Consider the following 24,295-nt stretch of genomic DNA (forward strand, 5'->3'; position numbering starts at 1 on the left):
AATATCATTTTGTACTAATTTGTCCACTATATAATCGGTTAAGAACATTGTATATCAAAAAATATTTTTGGAAAAATCCCATAATATTAAGCAGCTTTGCAACCTAGACAAATATTTATTCCACGCAACAAAACTGAGAAATAATTTTATTTAATATCAATTCTATGCATTCTCATGTTAGAATTCTTATTGATATATCTATTTATGTATATACTTATTTCTATGTGATACTACAACGTACACTGCACGTATACTATCACAGTTCACCTGTGTACTGTAATGTTATATTGTTATAATTATGTACTTATGAGCAATAAACAAATACAAATGAGAATAAAATTCTTGTCTTGTCTTAGGTATAAATCTCTGCCTAATCCGTATTCTGTCTACTCCGGACTCCGGATCAAAAATCAAGAACAAAAGAATCTTTAGAAACTAAAGTCAAACTAATACAAAAATTAGTCAAAACAGAAAGATTTAGCAAAAAAAATTTAATTCGTACGTACGAATAATGTTTTAGGAAATAATATGAAATTTAACCTAGTACAAATATTAGAACGACCAGAAACACGTTTAATATGCAGCCACTAATATTTTATGCAGAAAAATATATTTGATACGTAATTAATCGTTAAAAACTCTGTTAGTCGATAACATCTTAAAAATTGCAGCAAACTCAGGAATGTCCCTTTAAGTATATTTTTTTATGTCTGTGAAATAATCGATTGCAAGTCCGGGTCTTACTATGATAACTTCATAACGAGTGGCCTTTATATTGTTTATTAAGAATGTTTCTCATGTATTTTACTGTAGATATATATACATCACCACACTTACGCTATATATTTCCAAATAATTATTTATTTCTAACACAAAAAGCATAGCATATGCAGGTGTACTCTATATCGTATCGTCTATAATCGTATTGCAGGTATCATCACACGGTGCGATTCCATGGGATATTGTATCGTATCAGCACATCAGCAGTTACTGCACAATGTTGCCATACCAATCAACGGGTAGGAGGGGGAGAGTTTATCAACACCATAGCTGTGTTCAGCCAGACAGAGCGCGAACACGTTCGCTTGTCTGGTTTATGAGCTTTAAGTTAAACCTCATTACATCAGAAATTAATCAAATAATTCGCAAACGTTAGCGTCGTCTCTGAACGCGGGCTGTTATGTTATATAATTGGCGTATGTTATGACACAAGTGACATTGTGGTGATGTTGTATACACAGGAAACTACGACCGCTGTGTGACAGCAGGTGCATCAATGGCGTGTGACACATTCCAGGTTCGGGACTCCGCGAACTTATAATCAGTTACCAAACAAGGTGCAGTATAAACTAGCTTGGGAGTATCTTCATTGCATCATCCCATTCTCCAAGCAACGTGCATGACTGAATTATGTTTGGCTCGCATAATGGTCCAGAAATGGTTTGCCGTTTCCAAATCATGGGGGGAAGGAGAGAGAGAGAGAGAGAGAGAGAGAGAGAGAGAGAGAGAGAGAGAGAGAGAGAGAGAGAGAGAGAGAGAGAGAGAGAGAGAGAGAGAGAGAGAGAGAGAGAGAGAGAGAGAGAGAGAGAGAGAGAGAGAGAGAGAGATGGGGGGAGGGAGAGAGAGCCATGTAACATCATATGCAACTTTGTTACCTGGACTGTGGCCGAAATAAGTCTATAGAAGAGCATATAAACTATTTTGGTTGTAGGATGGAACCACCTCAGTGGAACTATTCTTTGACTGGACTTTTCCCCATCCGAACTAGCACCGCGCAACTGGTATATCAAAGGCCGTGGAATGTGCTGTCCTGTCTGTGCATATAATTTTAGTAGGACCATACACGTTTCATACACGGTAGTAGAAGCTACATTGATATTTGTTCAAATTAAATTATAGTATTTACTGGTCAGGTTAAACAACCTTTTATGACATCAAGTCATGTCACATATCACCAATAGCAGGCATAATGTTATTTAATGCGAGATTCAAAGTTAGGTGCACTTTCAACTTTGACCCGATCAGATGTTTTTTGTTATACTGCTACGTATACGTCCATATAGCGTAAAACAAAACGAAAACGTGTGTCATATTTTACTACAATACGAAATCAATATTACAAATAAGAGCTAAACAATATTTTAAACAGTTGCTACGAGGTAACGGTACTAACGGTAATTACTGTAAAAAGGGAGGACAGATGACATACCTTGACGTCGTCGCCTTCGAGGGATACGATGCAGGCCTTATTCCGAGACTCGCGGAAAGAAAACGCCCAAGGCTAAATAGACATCACCTTTCGCAAGAAGCAAAGTATGAGATACAAATAATAAAGAACAAAACACACATCGATATCTCTAACCCACACGAAAAAGGGAGGATACCGCGGCTGAACATCTGGCTCATTGATTGATTTGACCGCCTTCGAGAACAACTGTTATATCTGTCCTGGCAAATGACTATCTCAGACCAGTATTTATATTATAGCCCGACTCTTGTTTGATTGAAACATACTTTATTGCATATAAGGTACAAATGGATTGGACACAAGTTATCCAACTTACGAGGCCCTCTCCTAATAACATACAATAATAACAATACATGAATTCAGTAACCAAGAGGTCCATCGGTCTTCTCAAAATGAAAAACAATGTTGAACGGCGGACGTTGTCCGATCGGAAAATACTTGTTTCTCAGTGCGTGGTATTTTCACCAATTCAATGACCCTGTGTTTGCGGACGATGCAGAAACGCTTTTAGATAATGGAAGTGGCAGTTTTACTACAATCTTATTTCTTTTTTCAGCGGACTGGTCTTCTCGAGATCTATATTTCCGCTCAGCAGCTCTATCGACTCTTAAGGGTTTTCTTGACCAGATGCAACACATCTCGAGCTGTCGTACCTTAAAGGCCTTATCAAGGCCACAAGCCTGGACATACAGCCCACGCTCTCCATCTCTAAGGTATAGGAAGTAGCCCAGCGGTTAAGCGTAGGCCTACGCCTGAGCGCTGTCGGTTTAAGATCGATCCCCTTCGGTGGGTCCATTGGGCTATTTCTAATTTCAGTCAGTGCTCCACAACGGATGTAACAAAAGCTGCTTTGTGTATGTCTAAGGGATGCTGCATATAAAAGATCCCTTGCTAATAATCGGAACGAATAGCAATGAGTTTCCTTTCTCATTATCTGCGTGGTCCTTAACCACATGTCCGACACCATATTATAACCAGAACTAAAATGTTTTGAGTGCGTCGTTGAAAACAAAAACAACATTCTTTCCCTCCTTCCTCTCCATCTCTGTCTCTCTCTATCGCCTTCTCTCTCTCTCTCTCTCTCTCTCTCTCTCTCTCTCTCTCTCTCTCTCTCTCTCTCTCTCTCTCTCTCTCTCTCTCTCTCTCTCTCTCTCTCTCTCCGTCTCTCTCTCTCTCTCTCTCTCTCTCTCTCTCTCTCTCTCTCTCTCTCTCTCTCTCTCTCTCTCTCTCTCTCATTCATACATTTTGGTAATATAATTAATATAATGTAATAAATTTAATAATGAATACCCTATTAAATTAACAGGTTTGGGCTATGTGGGTGTTTTTTCGTTCAGATTGTACTAGCGAGACACCAGCCGGAATTTATCTTGGCCAGGTAAATGTAAAGGAAGAGCACCATTATTTACCTTTGCTTAAGATCAATTATTACACGTTGCTATGGATACGAATTTGACACCACTTTTCAGCTGCGGCCGTTGTCATGTTTCTGAAGTGTTAACAAAACGGTAACTGAAAGCTGGTAGCAGGTTACGATGGCTACTAATTCAGTGATGTCCCTTTAAAGGAACTGTCCTGAGTTTACAAGCATTGCAAGAAAGTTCGTTTGTTTAACAGCACTACTTGTGCACACTGATTAATTAATCATCGACTATTGGATGTCAAACATTTGGTAATTCTGACTCGTAGCCATCAAAGGAAACCCGCTACATTTTTCCTAATGCGGCCAGGGATCTTTCATATGCACTTTCCTACAGACAGGAAAGCACATACCACGGCCTTTGAACAGTTGTGGTGCACTGGTTGGAATGAGAATAAAAAACAATCAGCCGAATGGATCCACCGAGCACCTCAAGCGAGCATTCAACCGACTGAGCTAAATCCCGCCTCACATTGCAAGTAGTCTTAATTTTTTGGGACTAAAATTATATACTAAATCCATTTTCATGTTTAGAATGCCGGTTTCTACCAATCTGATTAAAATTAGCTCTACTGGTCCCGCCAGTAGATCTAACAGCATTGCATGGACTCCCAGTCCAGGTGACATTTCATCTATAAATAACAATTTAAATATCGACCAATTACACTTCGCCTTTTATAACGTTATTCGGAAGCATACAAATTCTAAAAATATCGGTCGAGACTATTTATGCACCGTTAGTTTCGTTTATTGCATTGGTAATAAAGTTAAGTATGCCAAGCACTAGGCTTTTTAAACCAATACCTACACTATAAGGGTTTAACCCTTCAAATTAGATAGCTAGGCTAGTTTAACTCCCCCTCCGTCATTGTATTCAGTGATATACAAGGACGGAGGGGGATGGGTGGTCATGAATGACCGTTGAATTCACTAGAATAGGGACGTAAGACAATTAGGTACAACCTTAACACAAAACTAGGATTCAAACACAGACTACACGCTCACTGCATCAGTACACAGGGTGCATTGACTAATGATAACAATGCACCCGCCCCCATTTAATGGCCCAGCACGTACTCTAATAAGGAACCGGACAAAAGAATACCGTTCCGGGTACACAATTGCAATGCAGGGGGAAGCTGAACAAAAGAATATCGGCCTTCCCCACCCAAACCTCCAATACTTGCTGCTGGTAATAACTTGGTACTTGGTGATGCCTCGACCAGAAGCGGTCAGGCCCTTTATAAGGGCCCTATGGGCAACCTAGGGAGACACCACAGCATCGTAAAGGTCTAAAATTAACGAGCTACTCTCGATTCACTAATATCAAAACCTATATTAGCTCGGCCATTTACCTTTCGACCGACCGTTAAAAATTGCGCCAAATTCCCTCAATCAAAATTGCGCACCCTTTTCTCTTTGGCATTTAACTGCTCCATTCAAATTCCATAGCACCACCACCACCCCCACCCGCCTGCTACCGATTTGATTGGGCTGCTGGTGCTCCCTTGCACCTGCCAGTGCAGGCGGTCCCTCCTCTCCCCTCCCCCTACCTTTCCTGTCATGGACGGAGGAGCCGGCCAAGGCCGGCTCTTGTGCCCACGACAGGCGTGCGCTACAACAGCTTGTTCTGAATGTGCACGTAAAACCCTATGACATGACATGACATTGTTGGTCTATTTCAACATTGAAAAAACGGGGGGGGGGGGGGGGGGGGGGGGAGTGAAGTAATAAACTCTGGATTGTATACTAGTATAAACAGATTTTATGACTATACCATCACGTTTTTTTGTTTTGTTTTTGTCTTCGTAATTCACCCGAATCATTTCGTATGCCCTCGGCATAAACCCGAATGTTTAAAAAAAAAAAAATTCAAATCACTGGCATGATTTTGCAAGTAAGGTTTTGATTGGTCGAATGAAAGGTCAACTGGACATGAGCTCCAACGGGGTGCTGTTAGATCCGCATGTAATAGTGGAGCTAATTTTAATTAGATTGGGTTTCTACATATCCGATGTGTTTGCGGTCATGTGCTAATGTTTGTAGCAGTTCTTCCTCTTTTTTCTCTCTTTTATTTACCCTTGTTCTTTCTTTCTGGTTCGTTGTTGTTGTTGTTGTTGTTTAGTTTGGGGGAGGGGGTTGTAGGGGTGGGTTTTTTACTTCGTAATATATATTTTTCGTACATATTAAATTATTGGGTTGGAGCCATTAGAAATATTAGAACGGCAAAACACACCTTGTTTATAAAACACACCTTGTTTATAAAACACACCTTGTTTATAAAAAACACCTTGTTTATAAAACACACCTTGTTTATAAAAACACCTTGTTTATAAAAACACCTTGTTTATAAAACACACCTTGTTTATAAAAACACCTTGTTTATAAAAACACCGATATTCAAAACAAAAATACATTTAATATGAAATTTTAGTCATCAACAAGGCTAACTAGTCGGAAATAGCTTATAATAAAAACTCAGGGCAGTCCGTTTAAACTTCGTAGAGGCCTGGGGTGTCGTTAAACATCTATCCATCCATCCACTCATTCATTCAGTCAGTCAGTCAGTCAGTCATTTATTCATTCATTCATTCAGTCATTCAGTCAGTCATTCAGTCAGTCAGTCATTCATTCATTCATTCATTCATTCATTCATTCATTCATCCATTCGTTCAGTCAGTCATTCGTTGAAGCTGCTGTGTTCAAATAATGAACCTACTACCATTCTGACCGTTACAAAGAATATTATGACGATTACAGATTGGTGGATTTGAAAATACACGTATGTACTGAAAATTATACAATATTATGATTAAACATGTTTTGGGGTGCATCTTGTCAAGATCATTATAAAAAAATAAACACCCCTAAACATGACAGTTAATACACGTTTTGGCCGGGACCGGCCATTCATATCGACACAAGCGATATATTGACTCATGTAAGCTCGATACAACGGCAGGCCTATTGGAAATCATATAATATTATGATCAAACAGGCATCTTGTCAAGATCGTTAAAAAAAAAAATTAAAGATTTTATTTTAGAACTAACATTAAAGCGTATGAACAATTTCTTTCTGAAGATAAAAATTTAAATACTAATTCAGATTTTAGAGACAGAACGATCTATAATGAGCCAAATTCACGAAGAATTGGCCTGAAAACAGGAATTACAGTGCTCTCATCTGTATATGAAAATTACACAGACAACTTAACATAATTCCCTCCGTGTAAAAAGTTAGTTTATTTTGTTTAACGACATCACTAGAGCACATTGATTTATTAATCATCGGCTATTGGATATCAGACATTTGGTAATTTCGAAATAGACTTAGAGGTGAAACCCGCTACATTTTTTAGTTAATAGCAAGGGATATTTTATATGCACCACTCAGACAGGATAGAACATACCACGGCTAGAACGAGAAATAGCCTAATGGGCCCACCGACGGGGATAGATCTTAGACCGACAGCGCATCAGGCTAGTGATTTACCACTGAGCTATGTCCTACCCCAGTACACGAAGTGCGCACTTACTTAAACTACAAACTCTGTTAGCTAATACAGTAAATACAAGTACATTAATATTACTAAATGTACTTGCATATATTTCTGAATGCTTTTTGGGTGTAGCCTAGCTAATTCCAGACGTAATTGCTTCTAACGACTTAATGCATTTGCTTATCAACATAATTATCATTGGTTCAAGGTGGCCGATATATTTATATGGCCCACAAACACTGTGCTACTTTGTGGGCCGATGTTGTGTAATCCCCGATAGCATCAACTTACAGCCTAATTATATTATTTTACACTCTTCTAATAAATAAATCATTCCTTGGCGAGTCAGACGGCGGGAACTAGCAGAGTCGATAGAGCGCTCGCCTGACGTGCATGGATTGTGGGATCGAATCCCTTCGGTGGACCCATTCTTTGATTACTTTTCCCGTCCCAACCAGGGCCCAACACAGAGTCAGTGATATATCAGAATATGGTGTGTACTGTCCTCACTATTATTAATAATGGGAAAATGTGGGTTTTCTTCGAAGATTAAGTATCAAAGGCCGTGGTATATGCTGTCCTGTCTGTGGGAAAGTTCACATAAGGTCAGGCCAGAGTGTTTAACATGCACATTCAGAACAAGCTGTTGTAGCGCACGCCTGTCATGGGCACAGGTGCCGGCTCCTCCGTCCAGGACAGGAGTGCACATAAAAAAATTCCTTGCTACTTATGGGAAAATATAGCGGGTTTCCTCTCGGACCAGCCTATACATGTCAGAATTATGAAATGTTTGACATCCAATAGCCGATGATTAATTTGTCAATGTGCTCTAGTAATGTCTTTAAACAAAACTTTTTTTTCTTTGTGTTAAGTATTAGATCGTGTACATTAACTCAAACTGGTAAATACGCTTAAAGGGACATTCCTGAGTTTGCTGCATTGTAAGACGTTTCTGACTAATAAAATATTTCTACGATTAAACTTACATATTAAATATATTTTCTTGTTTAGAATATCAGTGTCTGTATATTCAATGTGTTTCTGGTCGTCTTAATATTTGTAAGAAGCCCAAACTGGATTTTGTCTTCAAATAATTTCGTACGTACGAAAACAAATTATTTTAGGAAATAAAATTAAATTTAACCTAGTACAATATTAGAACGATCAAAAACACGTTTAATATACACACATTAATATTTTATGCAGAAAAATGTATTTGATATGTAATTACAATCGTTAAAAAGTATCTGTTAGTCGATAACATCTTAAAAATTACAGCAAACTCAGGAATGTCCCTTTAAAGTATCGTATTACTGGTGTCCCATAATAGTGGAGAAGAGATAACATGGTTTATGGACAGTGGTGTCCATGCGTTTTGACTTGAAGAATACAATCTGCTTTCAAGAAATTAGATCGTTTTGTCCTCTCCACCTTTTCTCCATTATTAGATATGAACAATGAACGCCATACAGTCAAGGTGGCCTTTAGTTCGACCACCAAAACATTAATAACATAAATCTGCGAGCAACTCAATGCATTCTGAATTAAGGCTGAAACATTTACACGTATTTCTCGCTCTAGCCAGTGCACCACGACTGGTATATCAAAGGCCGTGGTATGTGTTATCCTGCCTGTGGGATGGCGCATATAAAAGATCCCTTGCTGCTAATCGAAAAAGAGTAGCCCATGAAGTGGCGACAGCGGGTATCCTCTCTCAATATCTGTGTGGTCCTTACCCACATGTCCAACGCCATATAACCGTAAATAAAATGTGTTGAGTGCGTCGTTAAATAAAACATTTCCTTCCTTCCTTTATACGTGTAAACGGCACCAGTTCGTATACAGACAATAATTATTTATAGATTCTAAACGTGTTCTTGGAAATTAACTTTCAATGACGTATTGGCGATTATTTATTTGGTCGTCAGTCACAGCAAATGTGTAGATTATCTAGTAAACTATGGAGTTTGTAAGTGTATGTAATTGTTAAAGATGATTAACGGAAATTGGGTTATCATACTCCTTATAATATCTGTTTCAATATTTAGGCCTATAATTGACACATTTGTCGACAACCGGCCTCGGTGGCGTCGTGGCAGCCCATCGGTCTACAGGCTGGTAGGTACTGGGTTCGGATCCCAGTCGAGGCATGGGATTTTTAATCCAGATACCGACTCCAAACCCTGAGTGAGTGCTCCGCAAGGCTCAATGGGTAGGTGTAAACCACTTGCACCGACCAGTGATCCATAACTGGTTCAACAAAGGCCATGGTTTGTGCTATCCTGCCTGTGGGAAGCGCAAATAAAAGATCCCTTGCTGCCAATCGGAAGAGTAGCCCATGTAGTGGCGACAGCGGGTTTCCTCTCAAAATATGTGTGGTCCTTAACCATATGTCTGACGCCATATAACCGTAAATAAAATGTGTTGAGTGCGTCGTTAAATAAAATACTTCTTTCTTTCATTTGTCGACATGTCTGTCATTATTGGTAGTAATGCAATTTATTTCGTATATAGAGTATAGAGAGAATACTGCATGCGTGGCCGTTAGATACCATTTATCTTACGAGTTGTTTGAAGACGTATCTAACGTGCGAAAGCGAGTTGGATACGTTTCTAAACGAGTTGTAAGATAAATGGTATCTAACAGACACGAATGTCGTATTCTATTTTTTACATATTCTAAAAAAAAAAAAAAAAAAAAAAAAAAAGTTTTAAAATAAATTTAAATGCTTTTTACAACGAAAACCTATTTACAGCCCTTGCGCTTACAGTTAACTTGTGCGTCACAGACAAGTCAATTCCTGGTTATCTTGTACGTCATGGAGTGATCGATTCGTTTTCAATAGATGGTATGGCATTGGTGACCTGGTCATCACCTAGGAGCAGCCAGCTGTAAGTCTTTAAAATGTTAAACCGGCCTCGGTGGCGTCGTAGGTACTGGGTTCGGATCCCAGTCGAGGCATGGGATTTTTAATCCAAATACCGACTCCAAACCCCCGAGTGAGTGCCCCGCAAGGCTCAATGGGTAGGTGTAAACCACTTGCACCGACCAGTGATCCATAACTGGTTCAACAAAGGCCATGGTTTGTGCTATCCTGCCTGTGGGAAGTGCAAATAAAAGATCCCTTGCTGCCTGTCGTAAAAAGAGTAGCATATGTGGCGACAGCGGCTTTCCTCTAAAAAAAATGTGTCAGAATGACAATATGTTTGACGTCCAATGTGCTCTAGTGGCGTCGTTAAATAAAACAAACTTTACTTTTAAAATGTTAACGCACGTATATGTGCTAAGAAATGTCTTATCAAAAATAACCAATGTTCTCACCAACGGGTGTGTCAGAAACTGTTATAACATTATACAAAGGTGATGGAAGACAACATCTGGAAGGACCAGTCATATATTACGTTGTCGGGGGAGGCAGTGCCCACCCCCCCCCCCCCCCCCTACCTCCCGCTTCTAACGCCTAGGCTAGGTATAGACACATTCCTTTGTCTTATTGACTGACGAGTCGCAAAAGTCTTACATTTGATGATAAATATAACAGCACATTTACACCTTATTTCGTTGTTGCTCATAGTAACTTTCTTGAAGAAAACTGTAATTTTGATGGGACCCCATGAACTTAACCAAACATGCAGTAAATTATTTACAAACCCATCTATAATCGTTTAATAATAATAAGTAGGTGAATGTATACAGGTACCTAATATTTCAAGGAGCAAAACGTTTCTATAAACAGACTCGTAGGTACCGGGGCTCACATGACACTCTGTTCATCCCCGCCATTTGACGTCTAAAACATTTTTGTTTTTACCTTTTTTTAATAAGACCATTAATAAATGCAGTCTTTGAAATTTTTTGAAGAAAATCGTCATTTTAATAACACCTTGTAAGTTTAACCAACCTGCTGTGAGCTACTTACAACAAATGCTATGGCTGTAATCATTAATCTAAGTAACAGGTGCGTTAACGGAAGACTTAAGCAAAGCTTTCTGACTGGTATGCATGTTCAACGATATTTAATGTGCACGACTGCTTAAAATCAACAAGTATATTGGTATATTAAATTAATAAAACGGTAAACATGTGACGGTTATTACATATAACGGGCGCAGTAATTTTGCTCCATCTTAATGAGTGGCGGGGCGTAGCCCAGTAGTACAGTGCTCGCCTGATGCGCAATCGATCTAGGATCTAGTTCATAGAACTGAAGAAACAAACGTAGTGTTTTGTTGATTTTTGCGGAATGGTGAAACAGGCATGCGTCTCAATGTTCTGTAATAATATCCATGCCAGTAAGTGAGCAATAAATATTTATTATTTTCCTGAGCAAAATAAACTGGCTACAAAACAAGTCAACAATGTATCATGTTGTGTCCATGCATCGAGTTCCTGAATTAATAAACTGACCGTTTACTTAATTGGTTTATTCTTTTGTGTGCCTCCACCTGTGATTCCCGATTGGCAGGTGTATATTTGGTAGATTATCAGACTAAACATTTAAAAACCAGCCTGGATTCAGACGCCCTCTGTACACCCCCCCCCCCCCCCCCCCCACCCCCAACCAACTTAGACTACCTACACCTCCGACACTTGAGACCTAAAGCAGTTACTATATATAAACTACCAAAATGTGCTCCAACACTTCACATATTGTTCCCTCCTGTCCCGGAATTGGTCACTGGCGAAGTCAGAGGCTAAGTCCGGGGTTGGCGTGCCTGAACCTCTGTGGATATGGGCACGTAAATAGAGTTCCCATTCCCATTCACATATTGTTCATTTGTAACTTATAACTTATATAATTATTTATCATAATTATTACTCTAAAACACATTTGAAATATGCACATATTGTAACGTACACAAACACATAAAAATAATAAATTCAAAACAGTTTATTTTCATTTACTGATTTCCATGTACAAGTTTACAAAATCTGTAAACGACCCAGCCTTATTTAGAATGTGAGTTAATTGTGCCCTCCCAACTTCAGATATTGCTCCTACAGGCTTGAATAAGAATCTATATATAAATAAATAAATTAAATCATGCACCCACTAGAGATTGTGTCCCCTGCACCCCATCCTCTTCAGACATCATTCCTACAGGCCTAATTAAGACACTGTATAAATGGCAAATAAATAAATCGTAACATACATATCACAAAAAGTGAATATTCATATTTACCAAAATTAATAATACCATCTGAATGTCATCTTGTCAATTCACCATTTGATATTACACAGGATACTTTTATAAGCAAACGTTCAAGTGTTGTTTTGTTTAACAACACCACTAGAGCACATTGATTTATTAATCACTGCTCACTGGATGTCAAACATTTGGTAATTCTGACATATACATGTAATCTTAGATTGGAAACCAGCTACATTTTTTCCATTAGTAGCAAGGAATCTTTTATATGCACAATCCCAGACAGACCATGGTACAATGATACAGACACACACAAAAATCCTATTGAATATCTCAGACATTCATACAAAATGTTAATTCTTAATGGTGTTCTTGCACATAGAAAGAAAGAAATGTTTTATTTAACGACGCACTCAACACATTTATTTACGATTATATGACAGACATATGGTTAAGGACCACACAGATTTTGAGAGGAAACCTGGAAAGTCAGTATCTAGATTAAAAATTCCATGCCTAGACTGGGATCCGAACCCAGTATCAGTTCTTGCACATAGAGTACTATTTTCATTATACAATTATGGTCTACCGGTAGTAACGAAAATAGAAAGTTAACGTTTGTTTTGTTTAGTGACACCACTAGAGCACATTCATTTATTCATTACTGGCTATTGGATGTCAAACATTTGGTAGTTCTAACCTATAGAAACCTGTAACATTTTTTCCATTAAGAGAAAAGGATCTTTTATATGCACCATCTTACAGGCAGGATAGCACATACCACAACCTTTGATATACCAGTCATGGTGCACTGGCTGGAATGAGAAATAGCTCATTGGGCCCACCGATGGGGTTTGATTACAGACCAACCGCATAGGGAAAATTGTTCAAAGTGAACAACACAAAAGAAAAGAAAATCATGTATTATTCTATACTTTGATAACAAATAAGACACAGAGTAACATTAAATAACAATATGGTCTAATTTAACACACAATAATATATAAATGTTCCCATAAACCAACAAAAACAAACAGAAATAGGTATCATTTTTAAAATAATGGGCAAATGTATATGCATAATGTATATAAATATATACGTAACTGACATTTTGGGATATATTACTTAAATATGCAATGATGGGCCTCAAAAACCTCAAGTAATTAAAACTGCTTAACTGAGAATCAAGTCACAATTTGATATGCTCCAGTAACTCTTTGATAAAGAGCTATATGTAACTTTACGTTTATTAAATACAAAAATAAATCTATTAATAAATGGGCAGTCTCCAAAAATATTTTGATATTCCGATGATCACAGTGAACACATTCAGACGTGGGCAAACATGTTTCCTTCTCTTGCAGACTTGATGTATCGAAGTCGATGCCCATGCAGGGAAAATTGCATCCATACTAGAAGTTGCATAATGGCACAGACGATTGGTATATATACCAGCAGGTTGAAGCAGCCTTGCCGATGAAGCATTTGACTTTTAGGATCCATGTCCTCAAGATGTTTTCTGATAGAGCCAGACTCATTTCCTGACTGAAAGATGTCATGTCCTATAGCAAAAAAGTTTTAAAAATATATATATTAACGACACCAACAGAGCACAATGATTTATTATTTATTAATTATCAGCTATTGGATGTCAAACATTTGGTAATTTTGACGTATAATCTTACGAGAGGAAACCTGCTATATTTTCCCATTAGTAGCAAGGGATCATCTACATGCACCATCCCACAGACAGGATAGCACATACCACGGCCGTTGATATATAATACAAGTCATTGTGCACTGGCTGGAACGAGAAACAGCCCAATGGGCCAACTGACGGGGATCAATCCTTGATTGACCGTGCATCAAACAAGCGCTTTACGACTGGATTACATCCCGCCCCCATGGTTAACAACAGAGACATGGGTAAAAGCTTAAACTGAATAGACATAAATAATTTTCATTACAAATTTTCTGCCTATGTTTCGGTAGAATCAATCCCACCACCTTCATCAGAGGATTGTAATACTCTCCACTATTTCCATTATGTCAATTTTTCTAGAAGTCGTTTAATATAATAAATATAATGAGTACCTTTGAAATGTGAAATTTAAATTGATTTATTATCAATTAAAGGCTTTTCTAGGAGATATCGCTGGCACTATAATATCTCCTAGGAGAATATCGGTTCTTATAATCTTGACTGGTCAAATTTTAATCACATGACATTATTTTGTTAAGTCACTGTGTATGTTTCAGTGCTAAACCTATCATTAGTGACGTCATGCCACTGTCGTTCTGCTAGTTAACGAGTCTACCGTTGCCAAATACAGTGACATTCAACCCACATTACTAACATTGTTTACAATTGTTGCAAATGAAAAGTATGATAATGGATGATAAAAAGAGTATCCTCTATTTATGTCTAAATGTTTCCCACTTTGGTATTTTAGTGGAGTGTTAAATTGAATCACTGTAACATGCAAAAGCAATATACAAATCACTGGAGGCAGAACATAGCCTAGTGGTAAAGTGCTCACATGATGCGCAGTCGGTCTAGGATCGATCCTCGTCAGTGGGCGCATTGGGCTATTTCTCATTCCAGCCATTGCACCATGACTGATATATCAACGGCTGTGGTATGTGCTGTTTTGTGTGAAATAGTGCATATAAAAGATCCCTTGTTACTAAACCAAGCTTATAAATTTGTCTTTGTTTAAAAGTACCTTATAATATATATAGTAATATGAAATGCTTTTAAAACACACTACCAGTGGAAAGAGAGGGTAAGGTGTAGATCCCCATTAAGGACTTTATTAATAGACCAGCCATTAGAATACTTAATGAAAGGGGAGATAATCCAATGTATCCATAGCATTGGAACAATTCTGTGAAGAATCTTAATAATGTTGTCAAAATGAGATAAAACTCATTGGGTCTACTTAGAGGTTTCCATCCTACAACTTCTTGAGTCTCAGTTCTAAGCTAAACAGGACTCACCCTATCTATTGCCAAATTAGCCAATTGCTAGTTTTTATAAAAGTGGCTACAAAATTTAGTCTTTGGCTAATGCAACTTCCTTTAAATTAACCATTTTCAATAATTTTCAATGAAATTCTCGACATATCTCGAAATTGGCTAAAACAAAATTTGTTCCAGTGTGAGCCCTGGCTGATTTGTTAAAGTCTGTTTAAAGTTTGTATTGTTTAACGACACCACTAGAGCACACTGATTTATTAATCATCGGCTATTAGATGTCAAATATTTGGTCATTTTGACATGTAATCTTAAGAGTAGAAACCCCCTACATTTTTTCTTAGTACCAAAGGATCTTTTATATGCATCATCCCACAGACAAGATAGCACATACTAAGGCCTTTGATATACCAGTCGTGGTGCACTGGCTGGAATGAGAAATAGCCCAATGGGCCCACCAATGGGGATCGATCCCAAAACGACCGTGCATCAAGCAAGTGCCTTATCACAGGGCTACATCCCGCCTCTTGGCTAAATTGTCTTCCGAACTTTAAAATGTATATCATATAAACAAAACATGAAATCCTGTCCCCAGCTGAAAAATGTATAAATTTATCATCCATTAAAGGCTTTTGTAGGCACTATAATTCGCGATATTCTTCTAGGAGATATTGCTTCTTTTGTTACGTCACTGGGTATGTTTCAGCGCTCAACCTATTATTAGTGATGTCACGCCACTGCCGTTCTGCTAGTTAACAATTCTACCACTGCCAAATATAGTGATATTCAACCCACATTACTGACATTGTTTACAATTGTCGCAAATGAAAAGAATGATAATGGATTGTAAAAAGAATACTTTTATCAACTCGTGCTGATAAATTATGATATCACAAGACACTCGGGGAGTATCCTCTTTATACACAAATGAGCATTACACACCTGTTTCCATGGCCAGCAGCCAGGTACCAATGAGAGGAGCGAGCGTCTGCCCTGGTTTTGACAGGAGCGCGGCGGTTCCGAACATGAGCGCCGAGACGGCCTGCTTCCTGCGATGCATGACGCAGTCCTCGTCCACCAGGTCACTGATGACCAGGTTCAGGAGTTTACACGTTCCCTCTGTGAACACACGGTTGCTGGAAGAACACAGTTCACAAATTCAGGGAACGTTTTGTTTTCAAAAACTTCATTAGCGATTTTTCTAGTAAATTATAAAAAGGTTAGCAACTACTGTTTAATGTTTTAAAATTGTGTAGCGATATGTGAAACTTGTGGAACAAATCGCGATGCGATACTGAACAACATGTTCTCTGAAATAACCTCTGTTGTTGTCACTTAGAACTGTGATTGATACATATTGGGTGAAGGTATGTCAGAGTAGGAAGGGAATGTTTTATTTAACAATGCACTCAACACATTTTATTTATCGGACATATGGTTAAGGACCACACAGATATTGAGGGAGGAAACCCGCTGTTGCCACTTCATGGGCTACTAGGGCTACTCTTTTCGATTAGCAGCAAGGAATCTTTTATATGCACCATCCCATAGACAGGATAGCACATACCATGGTCTTTGATGTACCAGTCGTGGTGCACTGGCTTGAACGAGAAATAGCCCAATGGGCCCACCGACCGGGATCGATCCCAAACCGACCGCGCATCGAGCGAGCATTTTACCACTGGGTTACATGTCGTCCCTTGTGTCAGAATTATTCAGCCAGTAAAGAACTCTGTAGTACACATATGAAATTAGTTGAAAAATAATAAACACTCATATCTGCTGGAGACATGGAAATTTCAAATGAGAAAATGTACTGGGTATGTGCAACTAAATTGTTTGAAACTCCTACAATGACCTATGGCAATCGGCAATGCTGTCAAGATTACTGTAAAGTTCATTCTTCCTGGGACTACATGTATATTAATTATTTTTTTCCCTCATATTTTTTTCTATGGACATTTTCTTAACTACAGGGTTTGCACCTGTATCTCTTGAGTTGTGATTTCTCTGTATTTAAGAGCCACTCATGATAACAATTATCTTTTATATATTCTCCTTTCAGCTCACCTTGCAATAAAAACACAGAGTAGCCAGATGTGGTTTGGTCCAGCGAAAAACATGATGATACTGAGGACGAGCTTCACTATGAACAAAAAACGTATCACAGCGTAGACACCGTAAACCCGACACAGAGATAGAAAATACAGGTTATTAATATGTGGAGCAACAAACGAGATACCTGAAAAGAAACAAAAAATTAAAAGATTGAACTTGAGCCAATATCAGGGATAACTCTGGGTCAGCAGAAAATTTGGCTAAATTGTCTGTTAAAACTTCAAAAATTGCAGAAACCCAGCTACATGTATTTTCAAACCAAATATCAGTTATTATATAAAATTATTTCGCCAAGTTAAAATAAGACTCGACAACTGCTTTTAAATTTTGCAATTGCCGAATTTGGCGAGTGCCAGAGGTAACCCTGCCAAAGTTTAACATCTAGAGCTGTCCTGAACACAGCTGAGTTGTGCGTTCAGAACAGCGTGCTCCAAACATAGCTGAAATAACAGATACCAAATTTTATTTTTAAGTATTATCATTGGTACAAGTATTATATTATGTTTGAAAATAAGAATAAAAAAACCTTTAAAATTTCTACAAATATTTCAACAGAGCTCTTTGCTGCAGGTAAAGGTAAATAAAACAAAATTCTTTAATGACACCCCTGCATATTCCAGATTATATATTCGGCTATTTGGTGTCTTAACATATATTTATAGAGAGATAACTAGTTAATGACGTAAGGCTTTTATTCTGTGAAGGTGAGAATGGGAAATTATCTGAGGCTTGCGTAGCGGAATTTCTCATTCGGCCCAAACAGGATAAATATGATATTCTACATCATTAACTAGTTATTATAGTTATTATTTTGCCGACCATAAAAATTAAGGGGCAAAGCTATTATTTCAACTGCATTGTATGATGACCTAGACGTCAAATGTGCAATTTTGTAATGTATCTATTCGTGTGACATCACATGAGTGACGTCAAAAGTCATAATCTGCTAGTATACATGTACCTTTGCTTTAATCAGTTATCATAATCGCCCAATAGACAGTGGCTGCAGAATAAATATGGTTATATTTTTGTGCTGGTGCATCATCAATCATTCCATCGATCTATACCACACTATGCCATCATACTAGAGCATATTTATTTATGGTAATTTTGACATTTAGTCTTAGAGAGGAAACCCGCTACATTTTTCCATTTGTAGCAAGGGATCTTTTATATGCACTTTCCCACAGACAGGAAAGCACATACCATGGCTTTTGACCAGTTGTGGTACACTGGTTGGAACGGAAAAAACCAATCAGTTGAATGGATCCACCAAAGTGGTTCGAACCTGCGACACAAAAAACTCAGGTAAACACTCAACCGACTGAACTAAATCCTGCCCCCTTTTTACGAAACGAGTGAACTTTCCCTGTTAGTATCTGACCGAATGAAAGAGAAACAAAAGAATGGCTTCAAAGACAAAAGAAGAAGATGAGAGTGAAACAAATAAGATTTTTTAAACATTTCTGCCTACCAACAAGAATTGAGGCAAAACCTGGGCCAACACCATCACCTAGGAGGTTCTCCAGGAATAGAGGAAAGAAATTACTGTTGAAATGACAGTGAAACACCTACAAAATAAAAACAAAACACACATCAGATGCATTGGGACAAAAAACAAGACGTATGTGGTTCGTAAAAATCCTAAGCTAGCTAACTTCATTTCTGAAAATATTTTTGTTTAAATTATTGAGCAATGAAAACTGACTGCAAGAAATTACAATTTCTTTCTTAGCCAAATTATGAAAAAAATATTTAGTTTCAATCCCAGCCTCCATTACAATTTTTTATTATTATTACCCCAATGGTTTAATATAGTCTCAGAGGTGCAGAAATGAAAAATATTTCACTAGCCCACCGGACCAAAACCAACTAAAATTTACTAGCCCACCAGAATTTCTACTAGTCCACCAATCTATAGAACAATATATTATTAACAATATTATAATATACAGTGTCTTCACTTCAAATGATATATATAAATGTATTGACAAAACATTATTAATAACACTTGGTAAGTGATCAACATCACGTGGCAAACAAAATCAAAAAGACAGATAGACCGTCGGGCTGGTAGTTGCATTTGTTAACTTAATTGTTAATTTGTTACTTTCTGCACCCCTGAGTCTCTAATTAAAAAAAAGTAAAATATATATCTTGGTGGTGGTATATTTTTATTATAAATGCACATGTATGTGATGCCTCACCTGAATAATGTTCATTACTGCAAACCAGAGGAAGTTTTTCTGAGATAAAAGTTGAAAACAAAATTGCTTCAAAAGCGTTTTCTGTTCTAAGAGCTCCTCAGAAGGCACTGTGTAGTTCGACTCACTGAAAGGAAACAAGAGTCTGTTCAGTGACACCTCACCACACTGTTTAGTTACTACATGTTCTATATATCAGTTATACAGTAATTATGAACTTGGTTCACAACATAGCCTTGTTCTTCTACACTACATTTTGAATGTCTATGTAGTACAATGGTAAAGCGCTCGCTTGATGCACGGTCAGTTTGGGAACTATCCTCGTTGGTGGGCCCATTGGACTATTTCTCATTCCAGCCAGTGCACCACGACTGGGGTATCTAAGGCCTTGGTATATGCTATCCTATCTGTGGGATGGTGTATATAACAGATCCCTTGCTACTAATGAAAAAATGTAGCGGGTTTCCTCTCTGTGACTGTCAAAATTACCATATGTTTGATATCCAATAGCTGATGATTCATAAATCAATGTGCTCTAGTGGTGTCATTAAACAAAACAAACTTTGTAACTTTGTAGTACACAATCGAAGTACAGAATCATAGTACCAGTGTTAGGATTAGATAACTCACCATCCAGGCAAATATAATTCATGAAAAACAAACAATCTGTTACCAAATTAAAACTCATGTGGACCAACTTCCAAATACATGTACCTAACATATTGAAATATTGTCCCCGAGGTGTTTGGCAGCAGGACCTAAGACTCTTAAAACAGAGAAGCACTAGGCTTTTCAAATTATCTACCAGGCCTGTTGCCAAGACGCAAAACATCTAAACATATTTTTAATAAAAATAACTAAATTAAATCATAGAAATCTTGTTGTAATATATACAATACCTGACAGCTGGTTGTTCCTCTAGAAGAGTCTTGTAATATTTCTTCAAGACATTTGAAGACCAGTAAAACCCTACGACACATACCACTGTTAATACCACACAAAACAGACGGAATGACGACAAGTTGCTCTTGTTCCACACAGCATACGACAAGAACACTGATGCTGAACCCAGGGCGGAAAAGACCGAGCACCGCGAATTTAGTCTCGTTCTGGTGTCCGCGGATACGGCTAAATCGGCCAACAAGGACGAATGATGCAGGTCGATCATTGTGAGGAATCCATCATATGTACACAGACACACGACAAACTGGAGCCAGGGGTAGGCCCACGAGACCCAGAAAGTTAAGAAGGATACGGCAAATAGTGGACCATTTCTCTGGATGGCTGTTAATCGTTGTAGGATCACTTCAGGACCGCTGCTGAATTTTGATGTACCTGAAAGGTATTTTCGATCGCTCATCCATCCAAAGAGCGGATCGTTTAAAGAATTCCAGGCCAGAAATATGACCTCTCCTATCCAAAATGAGAGCTTATCGATTTTATACACTGATACAAACATGTCCACGTGATACAAAAGAAAGACATTGTTTAGAATTGTTATATAAAATGCCATAGATCCATAGTATACATCAGGAGGAACATTTATTCTGAACTTCCACATTTTCAGTTAGTTGGGTTATTGACAGTCTCAGCTGTAAGTTGTTACTAGAGTAAAAAGGACGGCACTGGCATCAATATGTGTTAACCCAACTAGGCTTTTAAAATAGCATTTTGAAATAAAGATGGGCTTCATTGTTATCTACTCTTCTTATCACAAAATCATCCAAGTTTATGGCAACATGAAACCTAAAAAAGAGAGAGAGAAAACACTTTAATGTTTGCATTTAATATAGGCACGTTTTATTTTATACTGGTTTACAATTCAATTAATTTAACAGATTGTTAACTATATGCAGCTGTGGATTTTTGATCATACCAAAGTTTTTTAAAGTTTATTTTGTTTAATGACACCACTAGAGCACATTGCTTTATTAATCATCAGCTAATGGAAGACCATCATTTGGTAACTTGTTTTAGAGGAAGCTCGCTACATTTTTCCATTAGTACCAAGCAGGCTTTCTGACAGAAAATAATTGAGTGTATGTATCAAACAAATATATTAAAAAAACCACACAAAAAACACAGATCATAAGTGTGTCCCTACTAGGTGGTTATGGGTTTGACCTGTTAAAATTGGTACCGGCCTTGGTGGCGTCGTGGTTAGGCCATCGGTCAACAGGCTGGTAGGTACTGGGTTCGGATCCCAGTCAAGGCATGGGATTTTTAATCCAGATACCAACTCCAAAGTCCAAGTGAGTGCTCTGCAAGGCTCAATGGGTAGGTGTAAACCACTTGCACTGACCAGTGATCCATAACTGGTTCAACAAAGGCATGGTTTGTGCTATCCTGCCTGTGGGAAGCGCAAATAAAACATCCCTTGCTGCTAATCAGTAAGAGTAGCCTATGAAGTGACGACAGCGGGTTTCCTCTCAAAATCTGTGTGGTCCTTAACCATATGTCTGATGCCATATAACCGTAAATAAAATGTGTTGAGTGCGTCGTTAAATAAAACATTTATTTCTGTTAAAATTGAACTGCATGTCATGTACTCTGACAAAGTTGAAACAGCAATTCTCGGACTATAAACTTTCAAAAAATTATTAAAATGTATCCATTAATTTCCTAGATTTTGGGTACGTAATTTTACCCTTCGTATATACCCACAGACAAAAACTTTGGCAAGGGATCTTTTACATTCACTTCCAACAGACAGAACATCAGATACCATGGCCTTTGATATACCAATTGTGGGGCACTGGTTGGGATGGTAAATTGTGGGGCACTGTCTGGGATGGGAAATTGTGGGGCACTGGTTGGGATGGGAAAAACCCAATCAGAGAATGGATCCACTGATGTGGTTCGATCCTATGAAGCAAGGACATCAGGCTAGCGCTCTACCAACTGAACTAGTTCCCACCCCCAGATTGCAACAAAGTCACAGTGATATTGATAAATGTTGTCCCAAAAATATGTGTACCCAAAGTAATCATGTCCACAAACATGCTGTCCACAAACATGCTGACCTTAAAACATTTCACCTTACAACCACTGAAATGTTATGCTTTAATTACATTGCAATATTATTACTCGACATGCATTTGTGAATATCCACAACTCTTCAGCAGATATTAATAACATTGGTATACTAAAAAGACCTTGCTATCACCAGTACAGGCAAACAACTTGTTGCACAGAAATTAGAGAGATTTAAAAACCTTGCTACAAGTCTATAAGGTTGATGACAGTCACTTTTTACACTATTGTTTTGGCTCTGTATATAGAGGATAATAAACGAGTTACCTGTTATTATCAAATTTATGTCCCAAGTGAAATAATTTTCAGTTGTCACGAGCTTTAGCTTTAACAAGGGTGCGAAAGGTGACTGTCATCAACCTTAGAACTCTTTCTCAATTTTTATCATGAGTTACCATCTTGAAATCGGAGAAGCAACGATTTGGTTTAAACAATATTTATTATGTCAATAACATAGTGGGATTGGTCAACAGGCTTAGCCTATATTAATACCTCTCCCTACATTTTACATGTGGATACATGTTAAATAAAACAGACTTACATAGGCGAACAAAGAGGAAGAAGCAAAGAGAAGGGGTAGAGAAGGGGTAAAGAAGGGGGTGGGTGGGCATAGTGAGTAGAAAACTGCAGAACTTTTACATTGGCTTGGGTTATGCCTAGAGCAGGGTATACATTAAGTCAATACTTTTCTTAATGTGCAGAGCGGGTTGCTTCCCTCTATTTAGCAATTTTTTTGTCATTGGAAGATTTATTTTGTTAATAATGATGCAATTTTAAGTACTTCAATCAGAATTTAGGGAACAAGAGAGGTTATACATTTTTGGTTTGTGTGTCCATTTGTTGCACTATTTCGGTTGAGAAACGGTTAAAACATGGTGCCACAAGTTTTGAATACCAGCTATAATATATAGGGTACATGTAACAATATTCGGACGTAGAAAGAACCACACTTTCTACGTTCCTTCGGACTTAGTGCAGGGTGCACATTAAGTCAATACTTTTCTTAATGTTCAAGGTGATTTGTTTCAGACTACTTCGGACTAATGAGTAACATAAAATTAATGTATTAACTTTAACAAAAACTTTCAGTAGCAGTTAAGAAGCTCCTATGAAAACAATCCCTCTTTATATCGATGATAACTAAAGGGGGGCAGAAATCTTTACGAAGATGGATTATCTGAGATATATTGAAAGAATTTATGAGTTATGACCATTAACTTAACTATGATTAAGATCACCGATTTCTTCCCACAACATAATTTCAAGCTTTAATGGAAGTTTCAATTAATATATCCTGTATTTTAATGTGGACAACACTCTGTAAATGTTGTTGGAATTTATTATTAACAACTGTCAAACTTCAAGTCGCTGTCAGTGTCAATCACATTTCAATGATACGATATTATCATCAGTGATAATCCTGTTAAATTTTAAAGTGGAGAATTATTGTTAAATGTATAAATTTGTAGACGGTGGGAAACAAGATGAATTGCTGTTAATACCTCCAAAGACTACAAGTTAATTAAGTTTAATCCACGAGAACAGTAGCAGCTGTTTCATATTTATTAGTACACATCATCACTCAGGAAACTTATTTTTCAATCCGCCTACGTATTTTGTTTGCAGAATTATCCCCTCTTACT

At 37.8% G+C, this 24,295-nt stretch overlaps 1 protein-coding gene and 1 long non-coding RNA gene across 2 annotated transcripts; one reads left to right on the forward strand and one right to left on the reverse strand.

Moving 5' to 3' along the window:
* Positions 1 to 1,212: 1,212 nt before the first annotated feature.
* Positions 1,213 to 13,814, forward strand: LOC121382688. Its single transcript, XR_005959205.1, has 3 exons — positions 1,213 to 1,337; positions 2,805 to 2,961; positions 13,686 to 13,814. It is a non-coding gene; the product is annotated as an uncharacterized LOC121382688 (long non-coding RNA).
* LOC121382685 (transmembrane protein 180-like) lies at positions 13,049 to 24,278 on the reverse strand. The gene is made up of 7 exons (XM_041512224.1): positions 24,155 to 24,278; positions 20,519 to 21,365; positions 19,623 to 19,746; positions 18,890 to 18,986; positions 17,368 to 17,539; positions 16,240 to 16,433; positions 13,049 to 13,883 (listed from the first exon to the last, which is right to left on the reverse strand). The coding sequence occupies exons 2-7, from the start codon at positions 21,178 to 21,180 to the stop codon at positions 13,651 to 13,653; spliced, it is 1,482 nt and encodes a 493-aa protein (XP_041368158.1). The 5' UTR covers positions 21,181 to 21,365; positions 24,155 to 24,278; the 3' UTR covers positions 13,049 to 13,650.
* Positions 24,279 to 24,295: the final 17 nt, after the last annotated feature.

This window comes from Gigantopelta aegis, chromosome 10, assembly GCF_016097555.1.
Source record: "Gigantopelta aegis isolate Gae_Host chromosome 10, Gae_host_genome, whole genome shotgun sequence".
In the NCBI taxonomy this organism is placed as follows: domain Eukaryota; kingdom Metazoa; phylum Mollusca; class Gastropoda; order Neomphalida; family Peltospiridae; genus Gigantopelta; species Gigantopelta aegis.